The following is a 20,587-nucleotide window of genomic DNA, read 5'->3' as shown; positions in this document are numbered from 1 at the left end:
GAATAAAGCTGAAATGTCACAGACAAAATAAACATGTCTCAGGTGGAGTATTAAAGGCAGTGGCTAAACAGAACAGATAATTCCACCACTTCATGTAACTGGACTAGAATATATCTATTCTATACACAAGGTTTGTATGTGTATATATGTATATATATTAAATACCCTCACACTGTTTATAGGCGTGTATACATTTATCTACACCACTGAAAAGAAAGGCAACCCCTTATTTATAATTTGTTTTAACTTCGAGAATAAAGTGAATCTAAACATTAAGCATCCTAGTATCCTTACAAAAGGATTTAGGTGCCACCAGATTATCAGATTCTGGTGTTACTGGCAAGGATATATATAGTGAATAAAGTAACCCCTATTGTAAAATATAAGGATATTATAAGTCACCGAGGAGTTTCATGACCATATAAAAGCACAAGCCTGAAGGACGAGTGTTTTTATACAGGTCATGGAACTCTGAGGTTACTTTGAATATCCTCATATTTTCAAACAAGGGGTACTTTATTTATTATAATACACAAGTTTTAGGAGTCATGTAAGTAAAATGGCATCACTACTCACCGTTTATAACTGATGACATCACTAGTCACCGTTTATCAGGATATAATTTACAGGATATGGCTCTTGTGTATTGTGTATATATATACATACAAGCACACAATGAGTCATTTGCCTGTCTGACTGAAAAAGCAAGTGTACACGGTTGTGAAAGAATCTTAGGCATGCCAAAAAAGCCTATGACAAGCTAAGTTTCAGAGGTATGGAAGGAGGTAATATAGGTCATTTTGCCAGAATTGGAAGTCTTCCAAAGCATTCTGCATCAGGCCATCCACACCTTGCACCTACACAGTGTCCACAAACCAGTTGGCCTGGTCGGATACAGAATGTTCTCTCTCCCACCTATGTGTAGAAGATTATTTCAGGAATCTGTCCATCTTCAACAGAGGTTCCATTGTTGTTCCCTGCTGCATAGCAGAAGGTGAAGCACGTCTTGGTGCCCGTTGTAGCAGATTCATGGATTACTTTGCGCAGTCCTTTTGTACCATAGTGGGAATCTGGACCCTGAAAAATCAATTAAATTAAATAATTTTTATATATAAATGCACAACAGGTGGGAAAGCACATAACATTGCAAGGAATGTTCGGAGAGTCATTAGTTAAGGCTATGGATCTTTGGCCTAAACACATTTGACAAAAGTAATATTTAAAGAAATACGCTCTGCCAGGCAAAGCAAAGGCTTGCTGTAGAATAAGGGTAATATCCGCAACATTTCTTGTCACTTACATATCCTATTCATTTCTAAAGCTGATTAGCCTTTAATGGGAACTGGTGTAATAAAATGATTATGGGATGAGTATCTGTTATCCCGATACCAAATTGTCCAGAAAATACAGGAAGGCTGTCTCCCATAGACTCCATTTTATCCAGATTTTTAAAAATGATTTCCCTTTTCTCTGTAATATGAAAACAGTACCTTGTACATGATCCAAACTTAGATATAATTAATCCTTATTGGGAGCAAAACCAGCCTATTGGGCTTATATAGGGGGTTATTTATTAAAGTCTGAATTCCAAAAATTTTAAAAATATTAGGTTTTTATTTACTATAAAATCTGAATTTTTAGTGGGGGGAAAAAACTCTTAATTCTTTATTTTTAAACCCCGAGGGTGTTAAAAGTCAGAATAAAAAAGTAGAGAACACATAAGGGCCATTGAGAAGTAAGATGGGAAATCCCAGATAGGCAAACATTTCGCAGTGTGCTCATCCAGTGGTACCCTGGACTTGTGCGTGAACGTTATAGAACAAGTAAAAATCCCTCTTACGGGTGGGGATATTCTCTGACCCCTGAATTTGAGAGAGGCCTTCTGGATTTTTAAGATAGATATTAGGGTGCCAAGGGGATTGAACGAGACATGATCTTATATTAATTGGATTAAATGATTTCACTTGGTCTCCTTTTCTACTTTGACCTCCCAATATATATGGGTTATAAGCACTAGTTCCAGAATGAATACATTTTTTTTTAACAGCTCAATTTTTGCTTCTTGGCTTTTTAAGAGAATACAATAAATCAATTGTTTTACTAAGTGCTTGAGAAATATATTCTGATTCATGTTATATACAATTGTATGTTTTTTAGATTTGTAATGTAAATGATGTTCAGTAGATGTCACGGTTGTGTAGCCTATTTAAGGAAGCCTATGATTAAGGGAACTCTTCCTGAAATGCATCAAGTGATTTGGATCCACCATTTATTGCAATAAACGTTTTCCTTATTTTATCCGGAGTGCTGCCTAAATCCATTTTTAATTACTACATGTATAGCTTGGGGTGCTGGTGACTGAGCACCCAGGACTAATGTGGAACTGAGGAAGAATTCTCGGGAGGGGTCTGGAGCGGCTATTCTCTTTGACTTAGAAGTCCAGAAAATATCCTCATCTGCGCTGGGTTTCGTGAAAAAATCCAAAGATTTTGTGGTTTTAGGGGGGAAATCCGAAAATTTTTTTTGAGTTTTTGGTCATCAAATCTGAAAATTATGTACGATCCGATTTCTTCATCATTTTTTTTTCACAATTTTTTCCTCGCTCAGAAATTTTCTGGAAAATGTATTGATAAATTAGGGGCAAAAACCCTTATGGATTTGGTCGGAGTAGCTTTCAGAAAATAATGAGATCTTTTCAGATTTTACAAATAACCCCCTTAATGTTTACATGATTTTCTAGTATACAATGTATGAAGATCCAAATTAGAGAAAGATCCTATTATCTGAAAAGCCCTAGGTCCCGAGCATTCTGGATAAACAGGTCCCATACCTGTACTTCATATGAGTTCTGGCTAGTGAAAATAAAAAACGTTCTAACTATAAGTTCTGTCCCATTTCAGAAATAATCAAGTTACTCTTCATTATCACCTTTTCAGTGATCAGTCTTTATACAAGCAGTTTTGTATGGGAGATTGTCAGTTAAAAACTGACTCTGACTTGTGTGTTGCTTACAACAAAAGCAATTCCACAGATCAAAAATATATCGGATGCCAAGTCCTAGATCCCTAGAAATCTTTGTCCTTTCTGCTATAAAGCTGACCTATAGATGCAGAGTAGCACAGAGGCAGTTCTCATGCGCCATGTACAGAACAAAACCCAGAAATCCAAAATATGGCACCTTTAAAAACACCTGTTTCTGTAGTAGTGTTAAAAAACTACACTGCATTGTAGGAAAAATTGTACTCTGCTCGCTGCACTTGTGGACTTAAATGTCTTGTATATGTTAGGCCTGAAACTTTTACATTTCTGTTTTACAGTATATCAAGAAAACACTAGATGTATTACCTTTAAAGTGGTGCATGCGGTGTAGTTGACATTAGGAAGGATTTCTACTGGTTCTTTAAACATGACTCTAAAGGTGCTGGAGGATCCATCACAACTAAAACCAGTGTCATTCTGACCAAGAACTGTATTGCTGTCTGTGTGGATGATCTATGAAACAGGATATAGACAAAGTTTAGGGAGAGAGAGGAGTTGTAGACAGAAGAATCAAAAGGAGGCACAAAAATGCAATAACTTGCTTATTTTACAATCAGGTACAAAGAATATTTAAAGGTCCAGTAGAGTCTGTGCCCTGTATGGTTCCATGGAACAGAAATAAAAAACTGGATCATTTCATTTTTTTCATAATTTGTAAATAATGTAAAATATCTATTTCTGAAAATATATGCCAATGATTTGTATGCAGCAAGCTGTACAATGAAACTCCCAGCAAAGAGCATAACAGTTTATAATAGGAGTGAAATAGACAAAGTAAGAACACTCTGCTTGAACATGCATTCCCTACCTGTATGTTAACTTGATAATCTGTGGGGCCATGTATTGAGCCATACAACGCAAACCCCACAATAAATATTCTGCGATTGACTGAAAACCTGGAAAATTTTAAGACAGACATATTAGTGCCAGCATTGATCAGTAAAATGTGCGCCCTGCAACTAGATAGTAAAAGGTCAGCAAGTAAAACCACTTGAATGCATTACCATATCCTTCATCCCCAACAGGAAAACAGTTAAACAAAACAATCCTCCCAAAATATCCTTTTTAAAACATATATCTGTATCATTTTGTGTATACTTCTTAAGTGATGGGCAGTTTTCCATTTTATCAAATTGTCAAAATCCTACAGCAATGTAACCAGTGGGTTCACAGATGGACATCAACTTACTGACCCTCCTCGGCATCTAACCAATCTGCCCAAAGACTTGCAAGATCTGTATTCATCTTGTGACTGGTGACACATGCATGATAGCCTGTCCAAACCAATCCCAAAGCTCATACACAAGACCAGTCATACAGTATGCCAAAATGAGCATTCTTCAGTGGCCCTTGCACATAGATTTGTGCTGCCCTGCTTAAAGGAAAAGTAACACCAAAAAATAAATGTGCTTGAAAGGCATGACATTATAATGCAGTGTTGTCCTGCACTAGTAAAATCAGAAACACTACTATATTTATATAAACAAGCTGTTGTGTAGCTGTGGGGGGCAGCCAGTAAAGCACAGGATATACATTAGATAACAGATAAGGTCTGAAGAATACCATTGTATACTACAGAAATGATCTGTTATCTGTGGTGTATCCTGTACCTTTTCTCCTTTTTCAGCTTTGAATGGCTGCCCCCATGGCCACACAGTAGCTTGTTTATATAAACTATAGTAGAGTTTTTCCAGTGCAGAGCAACAGGAGATTATATTTTAATTACATTGATATGTTTTGGTGGTACTGTTGCTTTAAACTAAGTGGCAAATTTGTTCTGCATTCATTGCTTCTATCCCTCTAATAGCTGTCAGAAAATCCTGAATTTCCAGAAGAAATTGTTTTTGCCACAATTATGCTACACAACTAGTTTGGCTGTAGCAACAATGGGCTAAATGTTTTACATTTTGGGTTATAAAATCCTTTCCCTACTTTCGGCAAGTCTGGGTTCATAATTTCCACACTTGAATATCAATAAAAGCCTCGTTTTCTGATTTGTATATTATATGGTTGCATAATTTTGTCTTTGCAGTGAAGAGTATATGGTAGAGACAGTGCATTACATGTGTGCACAAAAATTGCCAGCGCACAGTTTGCCTTTAAAAATATTTATTGCAAAAAATTAGGTTTTAGTACCACACAGTAAAAATATGTAAGCTCACATGCCATATCAAGGCCCCTCATTGTACATGATTCTTGCACTATCCATTAGCATTCTAAATTTGTATTGCATTTAAAATCAAGTCCCCAACAATGTGACTGAGTAGTAAGACCAACAGTGCACTTACCCTTAAAGGCACAGTAACACAAACTTTATAAGGAAAAAATCCACTGTACCCAATTCCAGCAACACTTTTATCCTGGAAAAAGTTAACTATCTTTAATGTTTAATACATAAATAACGTTATAAAATTGCATTTCTGGTTGTGTACTCTGTTTTAGAAAAGGCAATGTGACGACATGCACTTACGTGCGCACTCCAATCTCCTGTGTTATCTGTTATCCACTGTTTAACCTGTGCCATATAGCCTTTTTCAATTTCTGCCATTGCTACACAAGCAGCTTGTTTATATGTACTATAGTTGTGTTTCTGAAGCAAACATCAGTTTTATCAGTGTATGCCAACATTACATTATATTTCATTACTTTAAAACACTTTAGTTTTTTGGTGTTACTGTATCTTTAAACAGACCTAAAATATATCAAAAATTGATCCATCTGTGTCACCTTTTGAGTTCCTAAATGAAAGGAAATCCAAACCACTGAGTTTCTGAAAATATATTATTTTCTGAAAAGTACAGATCTAAAGTAACAAAAAACTGCACATATCATCGTAAGTGTAGAAAGTAAATGGAGTTATTTGGAACTCATAAATTACAGTTATTCTGTTTCTTTATTAGAACGTTTGAAAGACATTTTCCAGAAAAAATACCTACCTTATTCTGTCACTAGTCCCGCTGTAGCCCCAGCGACTCTCCACCTGCTGGAAACGGTTGATATTACATTCCTTTCCTCGTAAACAACATCGTGGTCGGTCTATAAACTCTACTCGGGGTTTTGGGTTTACAGTGAAATGCAGGAAAAGGCTGACAACCTCCCTGTCAGTCAGTATTCCAGATTGCGCAGGGCCTAAAAAAACAAAAGACGGACTTTATTTCTGGATTATGGCAACAACAATCTCATCTATATTTGGAGATGTAATATGTATGCACACATTACATCTCCAAATATATGTTAAAGAGCTTAGAACCAAATAATTTGAGCAATAAAAGTTATCTTGTATTTAAAGATTTAAATAACTCCACCCTTAAGATTATGTACTTTCTAAACAGAGCCCAGAGACTAAGATAAATCATGCATGCATTTGACATATCCTTTACATAAATCATTTAGTAGTGACCCACTAAAGGACAGCTGCTTCACAACGAAAAAAAATCACCCCGCAATTATTGAAATATACATTTATTGTTGAATCAAAATAGCATGAAGCACTAGATACCTGCTGCAAACTCCTCAATGGTCATTAGAGGAAAGCGAATAAGAGACAATGCTTTGCCAAGAGCTTTTCTCTTGTTCTCAGAGGTAACAGGATGTTGTTGTCGCTGGCATTCTGCTTCTGACCAACGCACAACTGCATTAAAAAGTCGAATTTCTCGTATTCCAAGGGTGTCCCGCTCTAGCACAGCAACTAGTGTATCTGCAGAGGCAACCACAATACTTTTAAAGCAGACTGCCATTAAAAGCTTATTTTAGTATAAAGACAGGAGATTCAAAAAACACTGATACAAGTAAATAGAAATATATACCTATTTCTGAAGGCGGATGAGGGGGAGAGAGAGTATATGTGTGTAGTGGTCTCACACAGTACTGTTTTAAATTGATACATTTACTTGATACATTTGTTATCTTTGGCCCTACTGAGCAGAATCTCTGAGTTTCATTAAAGGGATACTGTCATGGGAAAATAGTTTTTTTTCAAAATTAATTAGTTAATAGTGCCTCTTCAGCAGAGTTCTGCACTGAAATTCATTTTTTCAAAAGAGGAAACTGATCTTTTAATATTTCATTTTGAAATCTGACATGGGGCTAGACATATTGTCAGTTTCCAAGGTGCCCTCAGTTATGTGACTTGTGCTTTAAAGGGGAAGTAAAGTCTAAACTAGAATAAGGTTAGAAATGCTGTATTTTGTATACTAAACAAAAACATGAACTTACTGCACCACAAGCCTAATCAAACAAATGATTATGCTTTCAAAGTTGGCCACAGGGGGTCGCCATCTTGTAACTTTGTTACATCTTTGCAAGACCAAGACTGTACACATGCTCAGTGTGGTCTGGGCTGCTGCTTAGGGATTGTCATAAATCAAAACAGTGCAAGTCAAATAATATCTGCCAGAAGCTGATACAGCATGACTGATTAATAATCAGAATATGCAGACTGCACTGGGTCCTGTGTTGTCATGTGATCTAATGTGGATCTTATAGTTTTTGTATTGTTTAATACAAACTTTCTCCAACTCTGCAGAACCAATGGCTGCAGCAAAATAATCCTCCAAACAGAATCCCAATTTATCTGTTTAAATCTGGCTCCATGATCTTAGTCCCTGCAGCTGGAGCTGGAAACAGTAAAGGGGATGTAAAGGCAAAAATTAAATCCAATACAAATCTCTAAACAGACACCGACTGCTCTACAGGGAAGCAAACAAAGCTGCTTGAGTTCTGCATGGCAGGGAAGGCAGGGGCTCCCCCTTCTGTTCATAAGTATGATTGTTTCCCTGCAGAGCAGTTAGGGACCATCTGACAATTCATATCCACAGCAGTTAATGAAGGGAGAATTTCACTGCAGGTTTCTTATAAAACCGGTACACATTTTTTAATTTAAGTATATTGGATATAGTTTTATTTTTCATTAAAGAAAGTAAAAATGGCATTTTATTTTTTTGCATTTGCATGTCCTTTAATAAACTTCAATCACTTAACTGCTGCACTGCAAGTTGGAGTGATATCACTTCCTTCTTTTTTACAAATCAGGGGGTTTCTTCCATTTGCCTACTACTTAATAACATCTGTATTAATACTGTAACAAACTTTCTTTGGAAAAAATCCTCCAAAGGCAACTACAGTCCATAATCTTTAGTAATAATGATGTTTCAGTGGATTTTCATAGTAACCGTCAGTATCATTTTAATCATTTTAAAGAATCAACCAATTTTAGCCCTAGTGTTATAAAGAGTAATCATATAGATGTTTAGAAAACAATATTATTTAATTGAACACAGCTATGCATGTTTTGGATCATGGGACATGTTGCATATTCTGATCTGATGATAACTTGATGATAACTGGTTTGTATGCAATAAGTTTTAGGCTCCTTCAAAAACTTTATATTGTATAAAGACATGAACATGTAATGCTGGGAGGAAGCGCTTACATCAGCCTGGGGGTGGGAACACAGTAATTAATAACAGTCTGCATTCCACTCACTAGTCTTTTTACCATGACTTGCATGAAGACCAAAAATAATGCTGGGAATGGTTCATTTTGGTAGGCTCCAATGGGAAAAATGCTACATCCCAAATAACTTTCCCTAATGATAAATAGCTCTGGTAAAGCTTCTCCATATATAGGTATGTATAATTTTTATATATACAGTGATACTTATGTACGCAGCACTGAACAGTAGTCATATGGTGCTAAAATAAGTGCCTAAAATAGTAAAGCTTGAGTGACTGCTACATATCCAAAGTCATTATCAGGCACACTACCGGGTATTTTATGCTGTACTTTTAGAAAGTTAGAACTACTTGACCGCTTCATTAAAAAGGCCACTTACATGACAACTAAATATAAAGTAAAATTAAATATTCAAACAAAAATGCAAAGCGGTGCCATTATATTTACTCCATCTGGCATAACTGTGGGGAAAATGTAAAGGAAGGCATTTTTCCATAATTATGCCAGTTCAGCACATGTAAAGGTATTTTCCTGAAATTTGCCACCTGTGAGATTGGCGACCGATACTATGTGTGCCATTGTCCTAAACTGTGCCATCACACTCAAGCAGTTTTAGATTTTGCAAACCAAGTTTTAGCATTCAGGTAACGAGGAGAAAGACAAACATTAAACAAATTACCTAAATCGATGTCAGTGAAACCTTCTGCATTTAGGGCATCTGAGGTATTCTTATCAATGTTCTCCAGACAAAGGCTTGCAAGCTGAGGTTCATCAAATAGGCGAGCCTTAAGTTGTTATATGAATGAAAGGCAAGAAGTCAAATCTTGTTTAGTGTACCAAAACACTGTCATCAGGTTTCGCAGTTAGAGAGACCTCTACAATGATGGTAGCACTTTACACATTTGTTAATAATAATAATACCTGTGTAAGCAACATGAAAGCATTGTCAGCTCGAAGATTCTTCTTCAGAAATTCCACACAATGGGCCTCCAGGGCAGGTACAGCATACTTCTTGGCCGTGTATAGAGTTGTCATTACAGTCTCTGGACCGATCTGTACTTCATCAGAGTACAGAAACCTCAAAAAACATTAGTGCTGATTAGACAACAGCCCAACCCAACCATTTTTTGTAAAGCTCTATATAAAGAATTATAATTGTATCCTATTTTAGTACTCACATAAATCAATGTGCTCTTTGATTATTTACACTCAACAAAGCAACCAAATTAATTTCTACTGTTTATGGTTGCACATTTAATGCAAAATCATTAACCTATATTGAAATATGGATGTCTATGCCACAAATAGCCTCATAAATGGTAGGCAACACCTGTATCAAATACTTACTTTAATAAAGCAAGGAATGCAGCAGGTTCAACATCTGGCAATTCTATTTCTGTGGAGGTTGTAGCCATTCCACCATTAAACATGGCATCAAAGACTGCACTTCCCACTGCCAACACAAACCTATAAAGTAGAAACATTTAATGAATCGCTGTCACTAAAGATATTTTCAGTCACTTTCCTTAATTCATTTCATGTGTAATTTTTATTAATCAGAAATGAGAAAGACGCGATTTTAAGATATCTACCCCAATTAATGCATATTGGTAAGTTTTGAATATAGTTATATATTGTATATAGTAGTTATGTATAAAGGCTGGAGTGACTGGGTGTTACTGAGTGACTGGATGTCTAACATAACAGAACACTACTTCCTGCTTTTCAGGAACTCTGAGTTAGTAAATGACTTTAAGGGGAGCCACATGGGACATAACTGTTTATTGAGTTTGCAATTGATCCTTAGCATGCAGCTCAGTTTTAAAAGCAACAGTTAATGACTGGTTACTGCTTGGCTGCAAAGCAGAAAGTACTGTTCTGGCTATTATGGCTGCTAACTAGATTAGAAACATTTTTTATTTTTATACTGAAAAATTCCTCTAAGGGTATATTTGTACTTTATATGAAAATATTTTTTCTATTTGCAATATTTGTAAAAAATACACTGGATTCTACATGTGTTTTTGGAAGCGATCAGCAGTGCTCAGATTTCCAGATAGCACTGAACCTATATATGTGCTTTTAAATGAGAGAAACTATCCATGATTTGTTTTTAATTATAGATATATTATTCTAAGTGTGTTGATATAAAGTCCCCAGCTATTTCATTATGGGCACCAGCAAAAAAATAAATAAATAAATAAAATTACTGGTCAGAAAGTGGTTAGAATAATTTATTCTAACCTGAGAAAGCTATCTTTTGCCAAATCATTGCTAGAGTATATAGTGCAACTCCGAGTACATGTAAATCTTTTTATAAATTTAAAAATGTTCATACAGGCACATGCCAGAGCCTAGTGGTTTTGAGGCAAATAGCATCTAACTTGACTAGGAAAGCAAATGGCTTGCGACAACCGAAGAAAATATCTCTAAGTAGAGTACAAACAAAAACTCGCCCCATATACGGTAAGATGTTTGACAGTTAAATACATTGATAATCTGGCATGGAAAACAAAGGCTTATACAATGGTACTGTGCATGTTTGTCACAGTTAACATTTTATCAACTTCTGAGTATCATCTGTGCAGGCTGATATTTTCCAACTTACTCAACCGTTACTAACCCATTGCATGCTAAGAACTGTATCAGCAAAAAACGCCCCTACTATACTACATGGTCGAGGCCAGATTATAGTAAAATAACATCCAAAGAGGGCAATGGACATACTTAAGTCTGGGAGACAGACAACTCTGTATCATACTAGTAAACTGTCCATGAATATAATTTAAAACTTGCTTAGATTTCTCTTCTAAGCATATCTGCACTTTAAATTTGGGCAGGACTCATACACTTAAAAGGATATTGTCATGGGAAAACGTGTTTTTTTCCAAAATTTATCAGTTAATAGTGCTGCTTCAGCAGAATTCTGCACTGAAATCCGTTTTTCAAAAGAGCAAAGGGATTTTTTTAAAATTTTATTTTGAAATCTGACATGGTAGACGTATTGGCAGTTTCCCAGGTGCCCCCAGTCATGTGTCTGGTGCTCTGATAAACTTCAGTCAGTCTTTACTGCAGCACTGCAAGTTGAAGTTATATCACCCCCTGCCTTCGGGAAGGTAATCAGATAGCAGCTCCCTGGTAGCTATAAGAACAGCCCTCAATAGTTAAAATCCATGTTCCACTGCAACACCTTCTGTTACATTGAGTAGCAGAAACAATAGCCTGCATGAAAGCAGTTCCATCCTTAAGTGCTAGCTCTTTTTGAAAGCACATGAACAAAACATTTGTTGGGTTAGGAATAAAATTTTACATGGTAAAGTGAATTATTTGCAGTGTACACAGTGTAATTTAGAAATAAGAACTACACCATCAAAAATTATGACAGAATCAATTAAGATTGTAAACTCTACAGGGAAAGAACCTCCTTCCTACTGTGTCTCTTACCACATGGCACTTAATCTCTGTATACCGTATATACTTATACTCGGGTCAGCGGGCAGTAGCTGAGATTGCAGTCACTTTTAATCATTCCTATACCAACAGTTCACTTGGGGAGAGACTGCAATATCCCACAATGTCCTCTGTTGGTTATATGAAAGAATAACAGTGCGCCCTCTGTTGGTTATATGAAAGAATAACAGTGACTGCAATATCACACAGCACCCTCTGTTGGTTATATTAAAGAATAACAGTGCGCCCTCTGTTGGTTATATGAAAGAATAACAGTGACTGCAAAATCACACAGTGCCATCTGTTGGTTATATGAAAGATTAACAGTGACTGCTATATCACACAGCGCCCTCTGTTGGTTATATGAAAGAATAACAGTGCGCCCTCTGTTGGTTATATGAAAGAATAACAGTGACTGCAATTTCACACAGCGCCCTCTGTTGGTTATATAAAAGAATAACAGTGACTGCAATATCACACAGCGCCCTCTGTTGGTTATATTAAAGAATAACAGTGACTGCAATATCACACAGCGCCCTCTGTTGGTTATATGAAGGATTAACAGTGATGGCAATATCACACAGCGCCCTCTGTTGGTTATACGAAAGATTAACAGTGATGGCAATATCACACAGCACCCTCTGCACATGGTAGTGGGACAATGCACACAGTAATCCGTTTGGCAATTCACCATCAACTTTGCAAAGAAGTCCGGTTGATCGCTGGGGGGGTCGCTTTCCCAGTTTTCGTAGGTAAAATTAGGTACCTCGGCTTATACTCGGGTCGGCTTATACTCGAGTATATACGGCATGTATACTTATTTATGCTTGTCTGCCATGTGTAGTCTTATACATTTTAAGATTGAACAGTGCAATGTAGCACTTAATGAATAAAGTTATACATATAGGCACCTAACCCTAAAAAAGTTATTTTTCTGATGTAAGCATGTGAACTTATCAGGTCTCTGTCAGATCACTGACCTGAAGAGTCACAAATGCACACTTTCAGCCTACCATTGTAGCTGGATTCATATGACGAGTGTAATAGTTAAAAAGTACAAATTTGTTTAACTATTACACTGGTCATATGAGTCCAACTACAACGGTAGGCTGAAAGTGTGCATTTGATGATTTTTCATTTAGACCACATGACCAGAGTGGATCAGCCATTGCCGAATAACATTGGATTACCTACACCCTTTGTCCAGGATTTATGTACCCCTTCAGTGTGATTTTCCCTGCCTGGGATCACTGACCTTATCAATATGCAGTAGGGAACTTGGTAAGTTGTAAGGAAGAACTTCCCTCTGCCTGTCCCAATAACAAAAGTATAGAGAGAGTCCTATGCAGAGCTACTTTTCATTGCAGATGCTGCCTCCATATTCAGTTAAGCCCGGAATGCCAACAATGCAGCTCTAAGAAAGGATTGCTGATCCAAAAGCCTGATATTAGCAGTAACAATTGTCAACAACTTTGAACCGTTAAAAAAATAATAAATGAAGTTGCAAAAGAACTCAAAACTCCTGAGCAAGTTTACATTTTTTTTGCCTTCAAACACCCGTTAATCAATGTATCTTCCTTTGCCATTTTACGGATACAGTTTGGTAGAATATTTAGCTATTCACAGAAAACCTGTATATAATTGTGTGGCTGACTTGGGAAATAGTTAGTGTCAATGAATCTGGAGCAGGCACTCAAATAAAAGCAATCTTCCATCAAATAGTTGAAATGAAGTAAAAAAGATTTATTGTGTCCTCTGCCTTACGCATTTCATGTTACACTTAATCATAGGCCTATGATTAAGTGTTTGTAACACAAAACGTGTAAGGCAGAGGACACAATAAATCTTTTTTACTTGATTTCAACTATTTGACAGAAGATTGCCTTTATTTGAGTGCCTGCTCCAGATTCATTCATGGTTGTCCAATCACCATGCTGAGTGCTCAAGGTAGTGCACATGGGCCACTTCCCTAATGTGGTGAGTAAACATTCTACCTTATGGAGACCCCCTCTCTCGTCTAATCACAAAACAGTTAATGTACATGATATTTTACACTATATTATTTCAATTAACTATAATTCTTTGTGATTACTTTATTTACAACTTAAGCTAATCAATAAGTGTGCTTATTTGGCAATAAATACTAGTTTCTGAAAAATGGACCGATGCTCTGGAGTCCTACTCAGATGGGATGATATGTAGTAGAGACAAACTGACTCAACTAAAATACCTGCACAGGACTTCTCTCACCCCACAAAGGTTACATAGGATGAATCCCACTTTAGCATCTGCCTGTCCCAGATGTTCTGAACCGATGGCCAATTATTTTCATATGGTGTGGACCTGTCCTGTGATACTTTCTTTTTGGCAGCAAGTGGTGCAGAATATTCAAGGGAAAACTACTTGGTTAATCCCTGTGGATCCTCTCATACTTTTGCTGAACAGGGTAGAGGAAGTATCTGTTAGAAGTGCAGAATGTACTCTCCTTTCTATCTTACTAATGCTTGCAAAAAAAGCTATAGCCCTTAAATGGAAGGATTCCTCTGGCCCAACTGTCCCTTTTTGGTTGGACCTCATTAGGAAAGCAATGCCCATGTATAAACTGACGTACATGAGAAGGAACTGCCCGGAAAAATTTCTTAAAATATGGGGGATCTGGCTGGATGAGGAGGAGGGATGATGATTGTGGTCCTACCCTAGTGTTAACACCTTGCCAACTTTGTAGCAGTTTAGTGGCTTTTATAACCCCATATTCCCCGGACACAAGCATTTTGTACATGTATATCTCTTATATGTCTGTTCCTTTTGTATAACCTTCTGTAGCGGTTCACGGTCTAGTGTTTTGATCACAGGTTGGACCTCCTGGACACACTAGCAGTCATATGGATATAGGTTCGCTGCCTGCAATAACAGTGATACCATTGCAACCACGATTTTCAACATGTCAATTTTTATTGTTTTTGTTGTTAACTGCATTTGTTCCTGCATATTGTCTGTAACCTCTGAAATGCATCTAAATTGCCACTGTACGTTCATGTATATGGTATACTTTCAATAAAGCAGTATTGTTAAAAAAAAAAAAAATACTAGTTTCTGTGTGTACCAGAAGCAGTATGAGACACGGAAGGCTGCAATGGGCATGCACTTGTTTTACAGCTCACTGTGCAAGTTACTATTAGGGAATCATGTATTAAGGGGCTTCAGTAAGAAGGCATAGCCAAGTTATAATGCAATGTGTCACTGTAAAGCAGTGGTCCCCACCTTTGTTACACGTGAGCCATGTTCAAATGTAAAAAGAGTTGGGGAACAACACAAGCAGGATGAAAAAAGTCCATGGACATGCCAAACAAGTTTGTGGTTGGCTGTCTGGTAGCACCTGTGTTGACTGACACCTACAGGAGGCTCTGTTTTTTTATGCAACCAAAACTGGCCTCCAAGCCTGGAATTAAAAAATAAACACCTGCTTGAGGCCACTGAGAGCAACACCCAAGTGGTTGGAGAGCAACACCCAAGTGGTTGGAGAGCAACATGTTGCTCTAGAGCAGGGATCCCCAACCTTTTGAACCAGTGAGCATCATTAAGAAGTAAAAGGAGTTGGGGAGCAACACTAACATGAAAAATGTTCCTGGGGTGCCAAATAATGGCTGAGATTGGCCATTTAGTAGCCCCTATGTGGATTGCCAACCTACATTGAGGCTCTGTTTGGCAGTACATCTGGTTTTTATGCAACCAAAACTTGCCTCCAAGCCTGGAATTCAAAAATAAGCACCTGCTTTGAGGTCATTGGGAGCAACATCCAAGGGGTTGGAGAGCAACATGTTGCTCACTGGTTGGGGATCACTGCTCACTGTAGTTGCACAAAGGGTTAAGCACATCCAGCTTTGCTATAGGCTTGCAGGGACCATTCCTTGTTGCACCCTGTTCAACCCTGTCTCCCTCACAATGTCCCCAATGATGACACACTGATCCTCATTCACAGACTGTGCAGTATGTTATGTTAAGGAGTACCATTATGAATGACATGACACTGATCTCTACAGCCCCTTACTCAATGAGGGCCATCATGAATGGAATCAGTACTGCTTGGGTCTGTTAGGTGGACTTGACGGCATAGGTTCAGTATAAGACAATGTGGCAATGGCAAGTGACACAAGCACTTAAGAGCATATTCCCCAATAGAAGTAGTAGCAGCAGCCGCAGAATGTATATATGGCTGATGAGCATCCTGCTAGTATGTATTCCGCCGCCTGTCACTGGGCCACCTGTAGCACATACCTGTGCGCCGGGATCCGCTGGCTTCCCAAACCCTTTCCCACAAGGAAGTGGACGTCGCTGAGCACTTCGTTGTTGAAGAGGAAGGTGAACCTCTCACGCACCGTGGTTTTGGTGGCCTGCCAGTTGTACACGGGCTCTCGGAGCAGGCCGGCGGCAGCACCAGGAGGAGGCGGAGGTGGTGCAGAAGGAGGCGAAACTCCAGACGCTGAAACTGCAGCAGCTGCCTGATTCCCGAGGGACGAGGCCCCAACCCCGCCGCTATAGTTGTAGGAGGAGGCCGAGGAGCCACCGCGGTTGCTGGGGGCGCTGTTCCCCACCACCCCGGGAAACGACAGGCCGCCGCTCCCACCCGCCGCCATCTTGGATGGGGGAGGCTCCGGTGGGCGGAGGCAGGAGGAGGAAGATGAGGGAGGTGGGTCCCCGGGGCTGTTTACAAACAATACCGGGCAGCAGCGGCGCATGAGGCGGCGAGGCCGCTGTTTCTATAGCAACCGGGTGAGGTGAAAAAGAAGAGGGCATTGAAGGGAGTCAGCGTTGCTAACTAGAGGCGGGGCATTGAACATAGGTGAGAGCGAGCGTCTATTGGACGAAAGAGTAGAAGCATAGCCTCACATAGCCCAAGCCTCCTGTCTATACCACATGATGCAAGATCCACTATCTGATTGGTCTTCTGTATCCGGGTTTTGGGGTCAACCGTATGCACATGGACTCTGGGGAAACTCGACGGCTCAGCGTCTTATAGGAGTAGATTGAGCTCGAACTTTAGATCTGAGAAGTGAAATGACCTTGCTTGATGTTAAGCACTAAGTAGTGACATTAAACTGTAACAGTTTTTTTTTGGTTGTTTGTACATGTGCATTGATTGCATCATTCCTTTAAAGGAGACATTTTGTGTAAAAAATAAGAATGTACCAGTGCATTGAGATATCAAAGAATTGTGCTTAAAAAAGTAGTGTTTAGGGCTGATTTATTGAATATTTTGTCAAAACCCCTAATAATCCCTTCCCTCTCTTCCACTTCCTGCTCCCTGAATTCCCAGGCTGTGCAGGGGAACAGGTGGATCTCTGCTCACTGCACTGTAGGACAGGAACCAATCAGCAGCTAGCAGGACCTGATAGGGAACTGAAGCCTGTCTGTGCTTGTGTGACTGCAGGGCTGTGATTGGCTGTCCCCCTCATACTGTGCTTCTGGCAGGGATCATTAGGACACATCCACCCCTCATTTGAAACACAGACAGGGACCAGAGAACGTCTATAGGGAGCTCTAATAAAGGGGCTATTTTTAAATATAATATTCATTTTTAGCACCATGTAAAAGCAACATCATATATTACTTATAATTGCCTACAAAATTAGGGTTTTTTCATTTATCCTATATGTCTCCTTTAAATACATATAATTAATGATTTGTCAGTGCTATTTTTCCAGGGTTCTCAAGCCAAGCGCCTATAACAGCAGATGCCATTTTCTCTACTGTAGCTGATTAAGGGCTTTACATTAACTTTTGAGCTTAATATAAAAGTTTCCGGCTGAAGAATTCAGTCTCACTCTTTATTTGGATATGTACAACTCAAAGCCAGTGAATAAAAACTAATGCTAGTTACAAAAAAAGACAATAAATCACATCTTAAATGGTTAAGTATAGATTTTGCCTGCCCCCCCCCAGACTAGTGAACCACAGTGACAACCCAATCACCCACTCCCTGTAAACTGCACCCGAATTATAGCTAACCCTGCCACTGGAAAGCATTTGAACAAGCAGTGCAGTGAGTGCAATGGGGGCATGGCCACAAACAAAGCCAGAATTGACCAAGACACATCCAGAATGTAAAATGCATATTTAGCCTCTCAGCTTCCTCTCTGAAATTTTTAATTTATAGAAATATGGTGTATTGCAGCAAATGAAGATGCTATGTTGGATGCTGAATTGGTATGTTAGTGGAGGGAAACAGGAGATTTCTCTATGGTTTTATGGAACACAAACTACAGACAAGGTGGTTGTTACTGCAAAACTTCAGATGAAGTTATGTGTGGCTTCTGCCAGAAAGTGGAATATATACCAAGAAGCAATTCCTGTCAAGCATAATCTGCCATGCAACTCTATGCAACACAAATATTTCCATCACTGCTCTTCATCTCCTATTTTTAACTAATCCTTCCTCAAGCTAAACTATGAGAGAGAGACATACATAATACTTTACTCACAAAGAGGAAATATGTAGCAATATGTGATAAACAGATTATGCTGATTGGAGCATCTTTTATTCCAGAAACATCTTAATTACAAGTCATTCTGAAATTGAGAAAGCCAGTTGGGTGACCGGTGAAATGTCTTCAAGAAAAACAAAGCAAGTCCAGTTGATTTGATTTATTTCTAGAGATATACCATGACCTGGATGAATGAGAATATTCACAAACGTAGTAAATTGTGGATTGGCAAAAAAACGATCCTCCGCCAACACTGATCTGCCCTCTCTCAACCCAACAATTGTTGCCCAAGCATATGTGCATAATAGATGATTAATAGATTAATCATGGATTGCTTTAATTTGGTCAAAAGTTTCATGGGTTAGTCAGGTTGGCAACTGTTTTAGAATTGAGTTACCAAAAGCTTATTTATTAGCCTGAAGCTTCCATTCTCACAGTCCAGGGGACAAGGCAAGGGTGTCTCCTGTCCAGCCCCCCCCCGCTGTGGAACCTTTTGAGCAGATCATAAGAACTCACCCAGTTGTCAGCAGTTTGGGAAGAAAGCATACAATTAAATGTAACTTAAATTGCCAAATTTCTAGTTTAAAAGCTGCGCTCTCTAGAGTAATGCGACCCTCTTCCACCTGTAGGAGCACAAAAAAGTAAATGCACAGGGTAAGGGGGGCAGCATCAGGAAGAAGCCCCCTTGCTCATATTGGCCAATTGGCTCATTCAAGGCCAAAGCTTAGACTAAAGACTTGCCTAATGGCATTGAATTCTCCCATTATATATGATTACAAGCACTGTCTACAAAAAGGGGGACCCCCCCTTTTTGTATATTAAAAGCACTGTCTCCCTCTGCATTGTGCTTATTAAATTTGTCACTCTGCAGAGATGAACAGAGTGTATTCAATCAAACCTTGAGTAATCTACTAATAGCTCCTATAGAATTTGAGAGATAAATGCCAACTGGACTCTGGTGCCTTAAAAGAAAACCTTTCCCCCAAAATGAATACTTAAGTAACAAATAGTTTATATTATATTAAGTGGCTTATTAAAGAATCTTAACCAACTGTAATATATATATATATCAATAAATATTGCCTCTTACCTTAAACCACCATTTTGTGATTGTCTCTGTGCTCCCTCAGAAATCACCTGACCAGAAATAATGCAGCTCTAACTTTAACAGGAAGAAGTGTGGGAGCAAAAGACAGAACGTTCTATGTTAATTAGTGAATGTGTATGGTTTATTTGGTTTGTGTGCCCCATGAATCATAAAATCTCAGGAGGCACCCTTACTTCTTAAAATGGCAGTTTTCTATTTAGGAACATCCTAAAAGAGTATATTATTATGAAAATGGTGAAATACAATACAATGAAATAGCAATTTCAACCCAATATGGCAAAAAAGAGGGCATTGAAGGGAGGCAGTGATGCTAACTAGAGGAGGTGCATTGGATATTGGGTGTTCATAAACAATAAAGATTGGTGAAAAACAGCAAACTTATAATTGTATCCCTAAATTGCAGACACAAAATGTTGCAATTGTATCTAATACAGATTATAATGCTACATTAATTTATTCCTGCCAATATCCTCTTAATGTCTTAGGTGTCAAAAGAGATGAAGCATCATAGCTAACTATAGTAATGCGGGACAGTAATGTATGGCTGTAGTGGCCAACAAAGAAATAACATAAAACCCTAACACCTGTCTACTAGGTATTAGCCTCAAAAATGTAGTCTCATCAAATTTGACTAGAAAATACATATCTGAAATGTATACAGTTGGTTAAAGAATTGAGCCATGCATGTATAAAAAACGTATGCGTATAAGAAAAACGTATATGATTAAAGGATGCAGGAAAAACACAACAAAATATGGTTGAACTGTATGGAACAAGTTATGCTGTCAATTAATCTGCTAAAAACTAATAGTTTATGAAAATGTGCTGACTACAGACAGACCTGTTTATCCCCCACTTATACATTGCACACATATGCTTACTGCTTTGTGTATTTACTAAGGTTTTATGATGATTTATACGCATAAAGTGAATTAATGTATTTGAAATTTATGTGTGTGTACTAAATGTGATGGGTTGTACTGTGTATTGCTCTCTGTACTTTATATTATTTCATGTTTAAAGCTTTAAAACTGGACTGAATTTAAAAAATGGA

General features: G+C 38.2%; 1 protein-coding gene across 2 annotated transcripts; it reads right to left on the bottom strand.

Annotated features, from left to right (window-relative positions):
• Positions 1 to 915: 915 nt before the first annotated feature.
• Positions 916 to 17,153, bottom strand: btbd2.S (BTB domain containing 2 S homeolog). Of its 2 annotated transcripts, NM_001096712.1 has the most exon segments (9): positions 916 to 1,077; positions 3,346 to 3,492; positions 3,848 to 3,935; positions 5,976 to 6,168; positions 6,539 to 6,736; positions 9,173 to 9,278; positions 9,415 to 9,571; positions 9,841 to 9,960; positions 16,219 to 16,679. In NM_001096712.1, coding segments are annotated over 9 exon segments (1,632 nt in total).
• Between the last annotated feature and the right edge of the window lie 3,434 nt (positions 17,154 to 20,587).

This window comes from Xenopus laevis, chromosome 1S (assembly GCF_017654675.1).
Source record: "Xenopus laevis strain J_2021 chromosome 1S, Xenopus_laevis_v10.1, whole genome shotgun sequence".
Lineage (NCBI taxonomy): Eukaryota > Metazoa > Chordata > Amphibia > Anura > Pipidae > Xenopus > Xenopus laevis.
Note: the sequence above shows the minus strand (reverse complement) of the source record. Positions and strands in the feature narration are given on the sequence as shown.

Bases quoted from the DNA above. Each gene is read 5' to 3' on its own strand.
- btbd2.S (XM_018239874.2), bottom strand. From the start codon at position 16,679: ATGCGCCGCTGCTGCCCGGTATTGTTTGTAAACAGCCCCGGGGACCCA. The intron at 9,279-9,414 runs GTATTATTATTA...TAACAACTTAAG, and splicing joins CTTTCATGTTGCTTACACAG to GCTCGCCTATTTGATGAACC. The intron at 6,737-9,172 runs GTAATTTGTTTA...TTGCCTCTGCAG, and splicing joins TTTCACTGACATCGATTTAG to ATACACTAGTTGCTGTGCTA.